The sequence below is a fragment of the Saimiri boliviensis genome, chromosome 2 (assembly GCF_048565385.1).
Source record: "Saimiri boliviensis isolate mSaiBol1 chromosome 2, mSaiBol1.pri, whole genome shotgun sequence".
Taxonomy (NCBI): domain Eukaryota; kingdom Metazoa; phylum Chordata; class Mammalia; order Primates; family Cebidae; genus Saimiri; species Saimiri boliviensis.
The window spans coordinates 70,142,460-70,156,987 of record NC_133450.1 but is presented as its reverse complement, the minus strand read 5'-3'; the positions used below and the strand labels follow the sequence as shown (position 1 = coordinate 70,156,987).

The following is a 14,528-nucleotide window of genomic DNA, read 5'->3' as shown; positions in this document are numbered from 1 at the left end:
ACCCCCACCATCCTCACCATCACCATCATCCTTACCACCATGACCCTGACCATCACCACCATCTCCCATTTCACAGATGAGAACACAGAGGCGTGTGCTATCATACGGTCAGTTCATTGCTGCCACCGCTCCGGGCATCCTCGTCGCCCCCTGAACCTACCCCCGCCCCCAGAGCCCCCGAGCCCACTCACCTGTGCTGTGTTGGTTCTGCAGACTCGGCGGTGTCGAGGACTAGGCTCCCTCTTCCGGAGGGTGTGCTGTGTGGCCCTTCCGCTGCAGCTGCTCCTGCTGCTCTTCCTCCTCCTGCTGTTCCTGCTCCCCGTCAGGGAAGAGGACCGCAGCTGCACCCTGGCCAACAACTTCGCCCGCTCCTTCACGCTCATGCTGCGCTACAATGGCCCACCACCCACCTAACCCACTGGGGCGCACAGGTGACTTTCTTCTCCAACCTCCATCAGCCCCAGGGCTGAGGATGCCTGCCCGGGAAACTGGAAACAGGGGCAGGCCAAAGACTGCAGAGCTATAGCCGTATAAATGCTGGGATGCTGGGTCAACGTTCCCAGAACAGACTTACTTTTTATACAGTGTCATCTTAGTCTATTTATACGAAATGTGTACTACACATGACTAGGAAATAATGTATAGAATTTTTATATGATCTGTATGTAAATGCTCAGTATGTATAACTTCATGTATGAGGTCTATTTGTAGTTGAGAAAATTTCTAGCAATGTCTCCCTTCAATGGGATTTTGTGGTATTGTTGACTTGGTCTGCAGGCAACCCTAGAAAGCAAGGACAATAACATGTCACTTTTATGGCAAACTCTTCTCCAAAGCCAATCCCAGAACTCAGATGTAGTGAAAAGCCTCTGAGCTGCCACGCAGAAGAGCGGCACAGAACCTCACTCGGAGCCCAGTGACTTTATGCATAACGAGAGCGAGTATGCTTGTCTAGTTTTAACAGCCAAAAAGAGTAGCTGCCACGTGTCAGAAGTAGAAATGACAATGACCAGAGGCAGGTACAGTGATAGCAGTGACAGAATATCAAGGGAGAAAACGAAGAGCTGCAGAGAGCAGATCCCCGAACTAAGAAGGCACAGCCAAGGGCAGGCATCGCATGTGGGAGCCGGGACCCCAGCTCTCAGCAGTCTCTGATCACCGAGCCCTCATGAAGCGGGGAGATCCTGCTCTGTGTGTTTCATTCAGAGAGAAAGCGGGGAAGACAGGTTTTATTTTTAAGACTTCATGCAGAATGGTGAGGTGCACTCTGTAAAGCAGCTCCCACTGGCAGTGCCCAAGAAGGACACGTTTCCTCTGTCGCTCTTGGACTGAGTTTTCATTGTCGGAAGCTCAAGCTGCAGGACCGAAGGGAAGCATCTTTCATGCCAGGGGCTGGGGATCCAGGGGCCAGGACAGAAGTGAGATAATCTGCTTTGGAGTTTGGCCTGTCTGATGGGCTCTGCTTCCCCTTCCCAGAAGGGACTCTGGAAACAGCAGGCCCATGGGGCCAAGAAAGTCTTATGCGCATCCCCACATGGGACTGGAGCCCAGGCCACCCAAAGCCAGACACTCTCCAGCCAGGTGTAGGTGAGCCAGGCTCCATGCACCACCTGGGCTGGGGCCTCAGTGACTCTATGTGAGTTTCCGAGGCTAGAAACTCATCCCTTCCTTGCCAGGGAACTCTGGATAGTTCCTAAGTGCTTTACAACTGGACCATGTTCTTCCTAAACCAACACTAAATTTTCCCTTTAAAAAAAATACTTAATGTCCACTCTTTACAAATGGATTTTGTCTATTCAACTGCAAATAGGAGCTTCAGAGGACATTTCCTTGGGCCTTATATCTGGCTATGGAATCATAAGGTATTATAGACTGAGAAAGGCCCTTTACGTAGAGGGGAAACTGAGGCCCTAAGAGGGCCTGACGCCCAGCACCACTGCTCTCTCGCACACACTGACCCCTTGTATTCCTCCGTGAGCTCTGCCCTCGTGGACTCTGGCGCTGGACAATGAGGACATTCACGGGGCGGGAAACCCGTGCTGCCAAGGGGAGCCCTTGGGGCTGACTCAGAAAGCATGCTTTTTTTTTTTTTTTTTTTTTTTTTTAACTCATACAGCTTTAAGCAACATGTGACTTGGGCACTACATTTCCATCCACAGGCCTGGCTCTGAGTTATCATTAATGTTATTATTATTTATTATTTTGAGACAGAGTTTCACTTTTTCCCAGGCTGGAATGCAGTGGTGCGATCTCGGCTCACTGCCACCTCTGCCTCCCAGATTCAAGCGATTCTCCTGCCTCAGCCTCCTGAGTAGCTGGGATTACAGGCACCTGCCACCACACCCAGCTAACTTCTATATTTTTAATAGAGATGGGGTTTTACCATGTTGGCCAGGTTGGTCTCGAACTCCTGACCTCAGGTATTCCACCCGCCTTGGTCTCCCAAAGTGCTGGAATTACAGGTATGAGCCACCATGCCCAGCCAGTTCTTTTTTTTTTTGAACAGCTTTATGATAAGCTGTAGGCTTATAATTTTGCCCTCTAAACAATTCTTTGGAAAACAAGCCCCGTGGACTCTCCATCCTTCCATCAATTCCTTCCATCGGGTTGCTTCAGTTTAACCTGTTTCTAGAGGGCTAGTATATGCAGAATTGGCAACTACAGGGGGTGGAAAGTTCGAAAAGTAGATCCTACAACCCTGTGGCTTGGTTTCCAAATATCTCTGGTGCACTGGGAAGAAGAGAAAGCACACTTTTCTCTAGGTATTTGGTAACCAAGCCATAGGGCCGTTCTCTGCTGGCGACCCCCTTACTAGAAAACCAGGGGCCCAGTGAGCCAGGGTCTCAGGCCCAGGCAGCCAAGCCCAGGTGTCCAGAACCGGAAGTCAGAGCCGTGGAGTGGGGGCTCGGCAGCTTCCCCTAGTTCACAGGTGAGAACGCTGAGTCCCAGAGAGGGGAAGACGCTTATCCATGGCCACACAGTGAGAGGCAGCAAGGCCAGAAGGCAGCAAGGGCACTGGCCCCCCTGGCCCTCAGGCAGTGCCCTGCCCATTGTGGTGTGAGCTCCCTGTGTTGGCAACTTCAGGAAAAAAAACAGCGACTGGGCGTGTGTGCAGCTTGTCACATATACCACATATTGAGGGAGGAGAAGTTGGAACGTGCGGGCGGCGGTGGGAATATCTACCTATATTTTTAAAATTTTGATAATGATGCCATCAAGTCTGCTTGTTTGCATAACTGTTTTTTTTTTAAAAAAAGAGAATCGATATTTTCATATAAATATACTTGTAATATGACATAACAGCCTGGTCACTGGTGCTTTCAAGTACACGTGCAATCTCCTTTGCTTAAAGGAAGCCCAGGCAATTATTCTTACGGCTTCAGTTTCTGGCCTCTTTAACAACAACCATGCAGAGCTTTAAGGTGCTGCTTGAGAAAGGTGTCGCCGTGGTACTTTGTGTGTGTGTGTGTGTGTGTGTGTGTGTGTGTGTTCATCTGTCTCCAAAATGAAAGGTCTTAGAGTTTATAAAAATTGGTACTTTCGTGGTCCAATGCAGGGTGTGTGCATGAGAGAGAGAGAAAAGGAGAGAAAGGGAGGGAGAGAGAAGGGAGGGGAAGAGGGAGAGAACCTTCAGTGGGCTGGCTGATGAATTAGTTATCCCTGCCTGTCTCTCCCTTCTGTCTCTTTCTTTCTTAGTCTGTTCTCTGCACGTGGAAAGGCACACTCGGGACCCAGGGGGTGTTTAAAAAGAAAAGCTGGAATGGGATGGGACGGGCAGGTACTGACAGCAGACGAGGCCAGGAGACCCCGGGAGGTCCCTGTGGTGGTGGGACAGAGGGAACGCTGATGACTGAGACAAAGAACACACTCTGTCTGGTGCTCGTGGGTGCATGATCCCTTGGGGGGCACTTCGAAGCCTTGCTTTATGTAATTCCCACCCTGACACCTGCCCCCAGGCTTTGATATTGTTTTAACCCCATGGTTGAGATGGAACACCGAAGCTTAAGATATAAAGACCTTGCTCATGCTGAAGTGGGTCCAAACCCACAACATGGGGCAATGAGGACCCCAAAGCCCAGGCTGGAGGAGGGCTTCAGGCTGGTTGTACCAGGTCGCAGTCTCTGTAGCCTCTGGAATGAGGTTCATGGGCAAGCAGGCAGAACTCTGCCCGTCAGCTCGGCTGGGACATGGCCAGAGCAGAGCATCCATATGTCACCCTGAGGGGCTGGCCCTCAGCTCTGAGAAGAGTCACCACTGCTCATTCACTTGGGCTATCTACCATCATCTTCACATTACCCACCTGGAAGGTGAGCCCCTCTAATGTCTCACGATGAGGTCCTTGGTCATGAATGACAGAATTCCACACTCCCAGTGCCCAGCACAGGATTAGCGCTTTGGCTTGTTGAATTGCATTAAAAACCCAAAGGCAAATGTGTTTCCTGACACCAACTCCCTTCCAGAGGAAATGGGTCATGGATGACCTGACACAACTTAATCTCTCAAGCCCCATTTGCCTGGGGCAGCTGGCTCGAATTCCCTTAAGGGACCAGGGGCCCAAAGATGCTTATCTCCAGGCAGCTTCAGGGGAAGGAACTGGGCACCCTCTGCAGCCTGGGGGCCAAAGAGAATGACAGGCAGAGGGCAGAAAAAGGCCTGAAGGTGGACAATTTGTGCTAACTGGGTGTTACGGCTGGCAAACGGACCGTTGGCATCAGCTTGCCCTGTCTTGCAGGGGATGGGGAGGCTGGGGCTGCTCCCAGTTCGGGAGTAAGAGGGGATCTTACATTAGACTGGAGCCAGGCCTGACCGGGAGTCTAGGAGGCTTTGCAGAAGCTTCGGTGACCTGCACTTTATGCTGGTCTGGCTGAAGAGGGCAGACGGGGAAGTGGGCCAGAGGGAGTCAAAGGCAAGAAGTGATGTCAGGCTGGATTCGCCGAACTGTGTGCTTAAAAGTGGTTAAGATGCTAAATTTTATGTTATGTATATTTCACCACAATTTGAGGGTGAGAGGAGGGACAGAGAGAGGGCAAGATCAAGAGAGAGAGAGAAAGAGAGAGAGAGAGATAGGAGAGAGAGAGAAGAGAGAGAAAAGGAGGGAAGGAGGGAGGGACAGTGAGAGAGAAAAAGAAAGGAATGGCAGGTTGTACCTTTACAGTTCCCAACTTTCCTCCGAGGACAAGCGCTGGTGGCAAAGCTTTCACTGACCAAAGGCAAGGTGAAACAATACGAGGAAATGCCTGGCATTTTTCTTCCCATAGGATTTTTCACCCAAACGCTGGCTCTTCATTCTGGGATTATGTCCTTCCTACTTCAGGGGTGCTCAATGGTCTTTAGGAGATGAGGAAGGGGTAGAGGCGGCTCCGTCTTATTTGATGGATTCTATTGTGTTTTTGGAGCCTTCATGGGACAGAATAAAAGGTTGCCAACTCTGTGTTGGTCTCGCTCCCGATACAGTATTCTTCCTGGAAAAACATGCCATCCGAAAGTTTGGGAGCTTGTGCTGGAGATGCTGGGGAGAAGAGAGCAGTGTGAGGACTGCTTAGTGCAGGAGTCCCTGAGGGAGAGGAGGAAAGACAAACGGCAAGAGACATAGTGGAAATTTGTGGCAACTGGGCTTGGTGGAGGCCAGGAGCCTGCCAGCTGTGGCCTTTAGAAAAAAACCCAGGTGCTCACTGGCCCTGCCTTCCTGCTGGCCATTTGATGCTGCCCAGGAGCTGCGGCTTTCTCTCTCCTGGTTGCTGGGCAGAAGTGCCCTGTGCCTCTTTCCATCCTAATCCAATGCCACAGGCACTCTCCAGCCACTTCACTGTGCCAGGTTTTGTGCCGGAAGATTGGGGGTGAGCAAAGCCCAGTCCTGCCCTTAGTGAGCTCACAGGCCAGGGAAAGGGTTTGAGCCATTGAAGATGCCCAGCTGGATTGGGGGGTTATTGCTCTTGACTTTGCCCATCTGTGTTTGCAGAGTGGGCAGGCCCACTGGCACAGAAACTGGCAGAGCCACACAGGGGTGACAGTGGGAGAGCTCAGGACAGGGTGTGAGGGTGTCTTGCTGCCTCTCAAAGGCCACTATCGTGACTATGAACCATGCCGGGCAGAGGAGATGGGTCGAGGTAGCCAGGGCAGCTGGGCCAGGCAGAGAGAGGACCTGGGCATGGAAGAAGGAGGGGAAAGTAGACTGTCTGGGCCTCAGGAGGTCAGAAGGATGTTGGGCTTTGCTGGGTCTCAGAACAACACAGCCTGGGAGGTTCCTGGAGGCTTCAAGGGGAGTCCTCAGGCTAAGGTGGCGGATGTTGACTGTCATTTCCATTACTAGCACAAATATTAGTCTGTCATCCTGGTAAAAATGTGTAGTTGGAAATGCCAAACTGAGAAGCCCACTTTTCCCCACTGGGGATCTTCTGGGTTGGCATGTATGTCCTAGTGACCAGCATGTCCATGCTCAAGGATAATCTCATGCCCTTTCCTGCCTCCTGCCTAGGACTTCTACCCAGAGGAGGGGAACTGAGGGACCCCCCTACTCCAGGGAAGCTGTGCCTGTGGCTGTCAGCCTGAGATGCCAGCGGCTTCCTTTGGAGTCTGTAATCAGAGTGTTCTTCACCGGTGTCCACAGTGATCACCAGGGAGCCTCTGTGTCCATAGCCCAGTGGGATCCTGCCCTAATTCCCTCTCTTGTGGGAGCTCAGCTAATCCTTACCCCAATCTGATTGTCACAAGTCTAGGTCAGCATTGGAGGGAGGTGTGGGCAGCTGCAGCCCTTGCTGCTCCCAAGACAGACATCATTAGTTGATCACCAAGCTTTCCAACTTCCCACTCGCCAACCCAACGGACCTCCCAGTCCTCAAAACCACTCCAAGCAGCTACCAGTCAATCATATTCAGGTATGTGAGCAAAACCTGTTTGACATCCTACACCTGTACCAGCTCTCTCGGAAAGCTCTCCATTCTGGCCTCGTTTATTTAAAATTTTTATGTTAAAATTAGGATATTCCCTATCAGAAATTGCTTTTTCTTCATCTAGTACTTGGGTGAAACAAACTAGCCCCAGAAAGCAGTCAATGGGATGAACTGCCAGGTAGGAGTTTTAGGAGAGGCAAAATGGATTAGGAAATGCTAAGTGCTCTGTTAAAGGACAATACCTGGATTCTTTAGGCCATCAGAAGCGGAGGCTTCTATAGACTATCTTGTTCCACCTTTGTACCCATTTTACAGGTTAGGACTCTGAGGCCTCAGCAGTTCCTGTTTGGCCAGTGAGCTCAGGGAGTTAGTTTCAGGAGTGGGCATCAGTCTTTGCACCCACTGGGTGACACTGCTCAGCATTGGACAGGGTTGAGTTGGAATTCTGTTGCTGATGGGCTGGGTGACTTTGGGCGAGTTCCTTGCCACCTCCCTCCCCTATTGGTAAGGAGGGAAGTCAGCCCTGGAGCATCCAGTGCTCCTTGAAACATCGGGTATCCTAAAAGGATGTGTGCGGGCTTGCATCTGGAAGAGAAATCCCTAGATTCAGCCACAAGTAGCAGGATCCCGCCTCCCCCGACCAACTTTGGCTTAAATCAGTGAGAGCCTTTCCTTTTCTCTCCTCCTGAGAAGTCTAGAGATAGGCTACCAAGCACCAGCTTGGCTGGGAGATCCCCACCCAGGCAGTGCTGAAGGAACTGAGAGGCAGACACCCAGACAGAACAGCAAAGTGGGTCTATCCAGGGGGCCAGCAGCCTACCAAGCTGAGAGCCTCAGGGGCTGACAGCATTCCAGACTGAAAGCCTGGAGCAGACTCTGACCCACTCATTTATTCTCTCTAAACAGGTGATCATTATTAATAAATAGGTGTTCTGTATATATCAAGTAGGCAGCTGTTACCCACTTACCACTAATCGCAAACTGAAAGGTATTCTCCACAAGGGAGCCACTGGGGCACGGTAAACAAACTTAATGTTTCTCAACAGTAAAGACAGTTGCTGGCACCATCTCAGCTTACAGGGGTCAGAGCCAAGGCTTTGTAACTCTTTTCTTTATATCACAGTTACCTCATGGCCCAGGATGTTTGCCGTACCTCCAATTTTTCATCTGGGTTCTAGGAGGAGGAAGATGAGTGAGTTAGATGAATCAGCTCTCCTTGTTAGGAGCTTTCCCAGAAGCTCCACCAGCCACTTCTGTTCTCATCTTGTTGGCCAGGGCTGTGTCACAGGCCTTCCCCACATCTGCAAGCAGTCTGGGAATGTGCACCCCAATAAGATGGGGCTCAAGTAAGAATGAAGGGCAAGGTGGATTGGAGTGGCACTTAGCTATCTCTGCTACAGTTGGAGGGAAAACCCAGAGTTCATCCCGACCCTCCATGTCTTGGCCATATGCTCCTTATGTGGAACTTGAAGGCATCCTCCTTGCAGTGTGAAAGTGACCTGCCACCACTGCCTGCCACCTGCCTCTCAGGGGTCCCTGAGTCCTTCAAGTCTACCCAAAGGTATTACAGACATTCTTCCTGCAAGACTTGGGAACCAACAAACAGATCAAGTGCCCTGCTGGCCAGAGTCCGTGTGCAGGAACAGCCCCGCCCTTCTTCGTCCTGACTCTGAGCACCAGGGCTAAGCTTCTGAACCCTTTCTTTGTTTGGATTCAGCCCAGGCAATGCCTATTTGCTTTGATTTCTTCTTGAGTATGTGGAGCTACTGGGTGCAAATCTTGGAAAATGAGGCTCTCTGAGCCTTTCCAGGCCAGCCCTTTGTTTTCTAGCAGACAATTGAGGCTTTGAAAGGGAAAGTGGGTGGGGGCACCCCACAGGTGGCCCTCATCACCCAATTGCCAATGCCTGCAGGCTCCTTCAGCAAAGGCCCAGAGTCAAAGGACTTAAAACCAGCTGTCGTTTCTCCCTTAGTTTCTGCGTTTGAGAGAAATGCCTTCTGTTTTTCAAAGTAAGAACAAGGAGAAATTTTTTTTCTAAAAGAACATTAAAACACAGGCTCTTGGTCTAAAAGCAAATTGTACAGCAGGATGTTCAGGGCCTTGAAGCACAGACAGCAGGACTCAGCATCTCCCAGTGCCCGCTCTCTGTTGTCATGGTAACACCATTCCCAACCCAACCACCTTGTCCAGCCGGGAGACAGCCATCACAAGGAGGGACCTCCGTTTCCCCCAAGGATCCTGGGCTTCCTTTCTGAAACACTTGCTTCTGAGCTCAGCAACCAGGGACATCAGGCCAGCCCACCCCCAGCACCTCTGTGGGAATGAGGGCCAGAGCCCTGCAGCCCCTCTTTCTTTTCTGATGAGAAAGGGAGGGAAGGAAACATACACTGAGGGCCTGCAGTGTGGTCATGACACTTTCAAAAAGCCTGTGCTGTGGAGTTGTGATCAGAAACCTGGTGCAGAAACCAGAGTGTGGAGAGGGTCTGCAGCCTGCCTCAGAGCAGCCAACTAGGTGGTGAGTGGTAAATTTGGGACTTGAACCCAGGCATGACTGGCTCCAGGCCCAATGCTCCACTCTAAGGAATGTTCCTTGGGCCTCAGTAGCCTCCCCTCCCCTCCCCACCCCTCCTCTTCTCCCTTCCCTCCCCCTCCCCCTCCTCTCTCCCTCCTCTCCCCCTCCTCTCCTCCCCTCCCTCCCCCTCCCCTCCCCTCCTCCCCCTCCCTCTCTTCTCCTCTTCCCCTCCTCCCCTCTCCCCCTCCCCTCCCCTCCTCCCCTCTCCCCCTCCTCTCCTCTCCTCCCCTCGCCCCCTCCTCTCCTCTCCTCCCCTCTCATTGCCCATCCCCCCCTCCCCCACATCTCCCCTCCCCCTCCCCTTCCCCCCTCTCCTCTGCAGGCTGCGGGCTGCTGCCACTCTGACAACCGGTGAGATAGCTGGAGGTGACATTCCACAGCAGGGGCAGCAGGGCTTTCCTCCTGTGCCCACTCCCGCTGGGAAGTCCTTTGACTCCCACCATTGATGGGAGCTGGCAACACCAGGATGAGGCCCCAGGGGATGGGAGCAGGTACCCACTGCCTGTCTACCTTCCCCCTGGAAAAGCACAGACAGGCCAGCGCTTGCAGGGGCAGGCAGAGGACAGAGGTGGCTTTGGGCGGTCACTGCCTGCTGAGCAGCTCCAATTCCTCTCATGGGAGAAACAAGGAGGCAGTCACTTGTGCATGTTCCAGAAGTTTTACTGGGGAGGAGGAAGTGGACAGAGGAAGTTGTGTGTGTGCGCGTGTGAAGGTGTGGGCAGGTGGGGGGAGGCACGTGTGTGTGAGCGTAGCATGTGCAAGTACTACGCATGCATCTCCACGCAGAAGCACACCTGGGCAGCCCTGGCTTCCAGCGCTGGGCTTCAGCACGACAGACCCCAGCCTGTGGTCTCTCTCAACCCAGGGAGACCTCAGCAGGCTGAGGACATTGTCCTCAGAGCCCAGAGTTTTCTGCCTCTCCTGGGAGCAACTGGTGTCCTCTCCCTGCATTCTCCACAAAGAAGGGCAGGTCAGTTGACCCCTTAGATCTCTGTCCTCTGGGAACTTCCCTGGGCTGGTTTAGAAACAATGCCCTTTTTCTCAGGATAGCAGATAACCGGCTTTGAAAGAGGGCTTCATTTCATGGGTCCTAAACTTTCTCATTTCTCTCTCTCTCTCTTTCTGTGTGTGTGTGCATGAGGAAAAATGGCAAGTTTCCAACACCAGCTTTGGAGGAATGATTATGTCTTCCCTCCATTTCAAGTCCAAAAGACCAGAGCTCTCATTCCAAAGCTCCCACCCAGACAGATTTGTTAGTTTCGTTTGTCGTCCCTCCCATGGTGGGGGCCATGTCTCCTCAGAACCCACCCTGGAGGCAGTAGGTGGAGGTGCAGTGAGTTTGGCCTGCCCATGACCTCCACCCCTGAGGTTGTGAACGAGGAAGTCTGAGGAGCTGAGAATGTTTTTCAAGATGCTCCCGGATGAGGCTGATGTCACATGAGATGGAGTGTTGCTATCCCTTGGAGTCCAACCTCTGCATAAACGAGGTTCTCACACACCAGTTCTCAAATTCGCTCTACCCTCAGCGAAGTCTATGGGAGCAAACTCACTTCATCCTTGGTACCTGGAGACCTGATTATACTAAGCTGATATTGACCTGTTCATGTAGCTGGCATGGTGTGTTTCATGCAGTGTGGACCAGGCAATGGCATGCCTGGTGTGTGTGTGTGTGTGTTTGTGTGTACACACTTTTGTGTGTATACATGTGTGTAGATGCTGCATAAATGATTTTTGATGTCACACTCAAATTCATTCCATTGTTTAAAATGTTCTATTATGTAAACGGTTTGCAGAGGGACCATATCTACTCTTGTCATATTATTTGTGATTGCAAAACATGCATTTGCAATAAATTAAGCTTTCTGGGAAGGCAAGCAGTATTGGAGCCAAACGACTGGGAACATGTGTGTGTTATCTCGGTTCATATCAAGTCCAAAGTTGATGGAGCCTTCCCCGCCATCCAGGGAGGAACACCAGGACCCCAGAGTTTCTTCTTAATGCTATATTTTAAAGTCGCATTGACGTTTTCCTCCCCTTCCTTTTGTGCAAGTTGGAAGTAGCAGTAAACTGTATCTGCTTTATGTTTGGAAATAAAAATCTCTATTTTGGTCTATGAAATATTGTGTGGTTCGGAAATTCCTTTTCTGAAGTAAAGGAGTTGGTCCAAGAGGTTCTGAGAAGAAAGATGACGTGTGGCTAAGGCTGACATTTTGAAATTCTGACTTTCAGTTCAAGCTCGTTCATGCAGAGGCTGAACTCAAGGCGATAGCTACACTTGATCTCGTGTGAACATCAGCCTCGTCTGGGATCATCTTCAAAGACATTCTCAGCATCTCTCCAGACCTCCTCGTGCACAGTCTCAGGGTGAGGGTTATGGGCAGGCCAAGTGGATACTGGAAATTCCAAAATGTACTTTGGATGCATTTTCTAGAGAAACAGCACCCCAAATAGATCCACGCAGTACCCCAGATGGAGGTAGAAGGAGGCCTTTCCAGCCATTTCACTCCTAACCCTAGGGATCAAAGCCCCACCAAGGCAGTTTAACAAAGAATTCTTGGGTTTAGCGATCTGGTTTCTTAACTCTTAGTGCACTGGAAGCTGTGAACAGGAGGACGCCGCCAGATGCAGGAGAAGCTGGAGACATCAGCCTCACTTTCGAGGGTAGGTCTAAGAAACCGGCCAGGGGCCACCACAGGCTAACAAAGGCTCCTAATGACCGTCCTGATTTTCCAAAAAGAGGAAAATTGATGTCAGAATCTTCTGCTTACGAAGGGTCAGAAGTGTACACTTCAGTTTAGAACACTGTCATTAGAAGGTTTTAAAATAAAAAGTTTTCCATGCTGTCTAGTGTATTCTCCCAAGTGAGAATTTTTTTAAACTCTGCCATCTTTTTAATAATGTGTGTAATACGTTTCCCGAGTTCTTTCCATGTCTGTGTAAACCCTTCTCACCCTCTGGGAGGGGCGGCGGGATGCGGGGGCGGGACTTGGGCGAGCAGTGTGGTATCTGCAGCGCCTCCCTCCTTACACGACAGGTAAAGAGACAAAGTTTTAATCTCCATATGAATCCAAGTGGAGTCCAGAGACATGCCTGAGAAAGACTTGGAATTGTTAGTGCAAAAGGAATTCCAGGCTGGAAGTGGTGGCTCATGCCTTTAATCCGAGCACTTTGGGAGGCTGAGGCGGGCAAATCATTTGAGGTGAAGAGTTGGAGACTAGCCTGGCCAACATGGTGAATCCCCACTTCTACTAAACGTGCAAAAAAAAAAAAAATTTGCTGGGTATGGTGATGCATGCCTGTAGTCCCAGCCGCTTGGGAAGCTGAGGCAGGAGAATCGCTTGAACCCAGGAGATGGAGATGGCCGTAAGCCAAGATCGTGCCCCTGCAGTCCCACCTGGGTGACAGTGAGACTCCGTCTCAATAAGAATAATTATGGCTTTTGCCATTAAAAGTAACAGATTTGGATCTGGTTCAGTGGCACACGCCCTAGAGTTAGATGCCATTCAAATGAGTGTCTGAGTTTTTGACTTGGTGAAGCGGTTCTGCAGAGCAAGGGCAAAGAATGAGGAAGTGTGTTCCATTGGGAAGGAGGGGCGGTTCTTGGTTTTTCCAGGCTGGTCTTGTTTAGGGCAGATGAAGCCAGGTTGCCGGCACTCCTATAGCAGCCCCTGCAAACTGAAGAATCACTTTCCGCTGTCGGGCTGCAAGACCACTGCGGGCTACAGGAATTTACAACCGAGGGATGTGACTTCACTCAGAGTATCTGGATCCATTGTCTAAAGAGTAGTGCCAAGTACCCTCCCAGAAACGCTTGTGAATCTTGTGGCCTGAATAGCGAGAACCCTTCTAAGCAGTTGTCCAAAAAATAAAGCAGCATGTTTTTTGAAGAAAGACAGAACTCTGTCCATTGGGATGTTCTGCCTTTCAGGTCTATATGGAATTGATCACAGCATAGCCCTATTTAGCTGATCTGAAGACGCCTTAATCTGTGTAACATAAAGGTATACCACATGTCATTTACGTTAACTAAATGTGGTATACATGTTTATTTCTACAGCAGAAGCATCAAACCTGGGGTCAGGAACTTCAGGGTTAAAACACTGCTTCAGTAAGAAAGCTAGATTCATCCTTCCTTAATTTAGCACCTTTTGTGGGAACCCAACCCACTGTAAGAGTAACATTAAACACACACGTTTCTAAATCTTTACTGAGGTCTCTCATATTCCTGGCTGGGCGACTCCTTCATTTTTATGACCGTGTGATTTTTTTCACAACCAGGAGTCCCATGGAAATAATTATCTTACCTCCGTTTTCATCCACGGCTTCCAAGCCCAACTGTGACATGCTTAATTGGAGAGATTCATCGTCTTCTGGTGGAATCCCCTTGGTGAGAATGTCACTCAGCTACTTGGCCTTGCCGGCCTCCTCTGTCACTGCCTCTGCAGCCCTGGCTCCCACTCATGCAGTGACGTTTCTTTGTCCTGCTTCCCTTCATTATGCTGCAAGAAGAGAGACCCTGACTTGCTCAGGGCTTCCGGGCTGGAATTCCGTATTGCAATTGCACGCTGGCATGCATCTGGGTCCCTGCTCTCGGCTCCAGCTTGGTCTTCACTGTTGGCTGCTGCTGCCAGGTTCTAACAGGAGGGCTCCTCCTCCAATGGACAGAGAGGGAAATTGCTCTAAATTGTTCTGAGACACGGCCTGCCTCCTGTTGTGTGCACTTCCTGTCTTTGAGCTTGTGCAATCACTGAGGCCCTTCTCCTTTGGGATTAGGTGATGGGATAACAAAAAGTAAAAAGCAACAAACCACAATGCTAAATGCAATACGGAGTCCCGCAGTGCATCCTGGAACAGTGCATGGGCATTAGTGGAAAAGCCAATAGCACACAAATCAGGTTTGCAGTTTAATTGACACTATGGTACTGGTGTTAATTCCTTCGTGTTGACAAATCCCCCATGGACATGTGAGACGTTACCATTAGAGGAGACTGGGTGTGTTCGTCTGTTGTTTCGTTGCTATAAAGAAATACCTGGAGCTGGATAATTTATAAAGAGAAGAAGTTTAA

At 50.5% G+C, this 14,528-nt stretch overlaps 1 protein-coding gene and 1 pseudogene across 1 annotated transcript in view; both read left to right on the top strand.

Moving 5' to 3' along the window:
* The window catches only part of SYNE3 (spectrin repeat containing nuclear envelope family member 3), a 103,155-nt gene extending 94,109 nt beyond the window's left edge, over nt 1-9,046 (top strand). The window contains exon 18 of the mRNA XM_074393562.1: nt 214-9,046. Within this exon, the coding sequence (XP_074249663.1) occupies nt 214-414 (201 nt within the window). The 3' untranslated portion in view covers nt 415-9,046. The remainder of the gene's footprint in view (nt 1-213) is intronic.
* On the top strand, nt 4,561-13,242 carry LOC120363984 (uncharacterized; annotated as a pseudogene).
* Nucleotides 13,243-14,528: the final 1,286 nt, after the last annotated feature.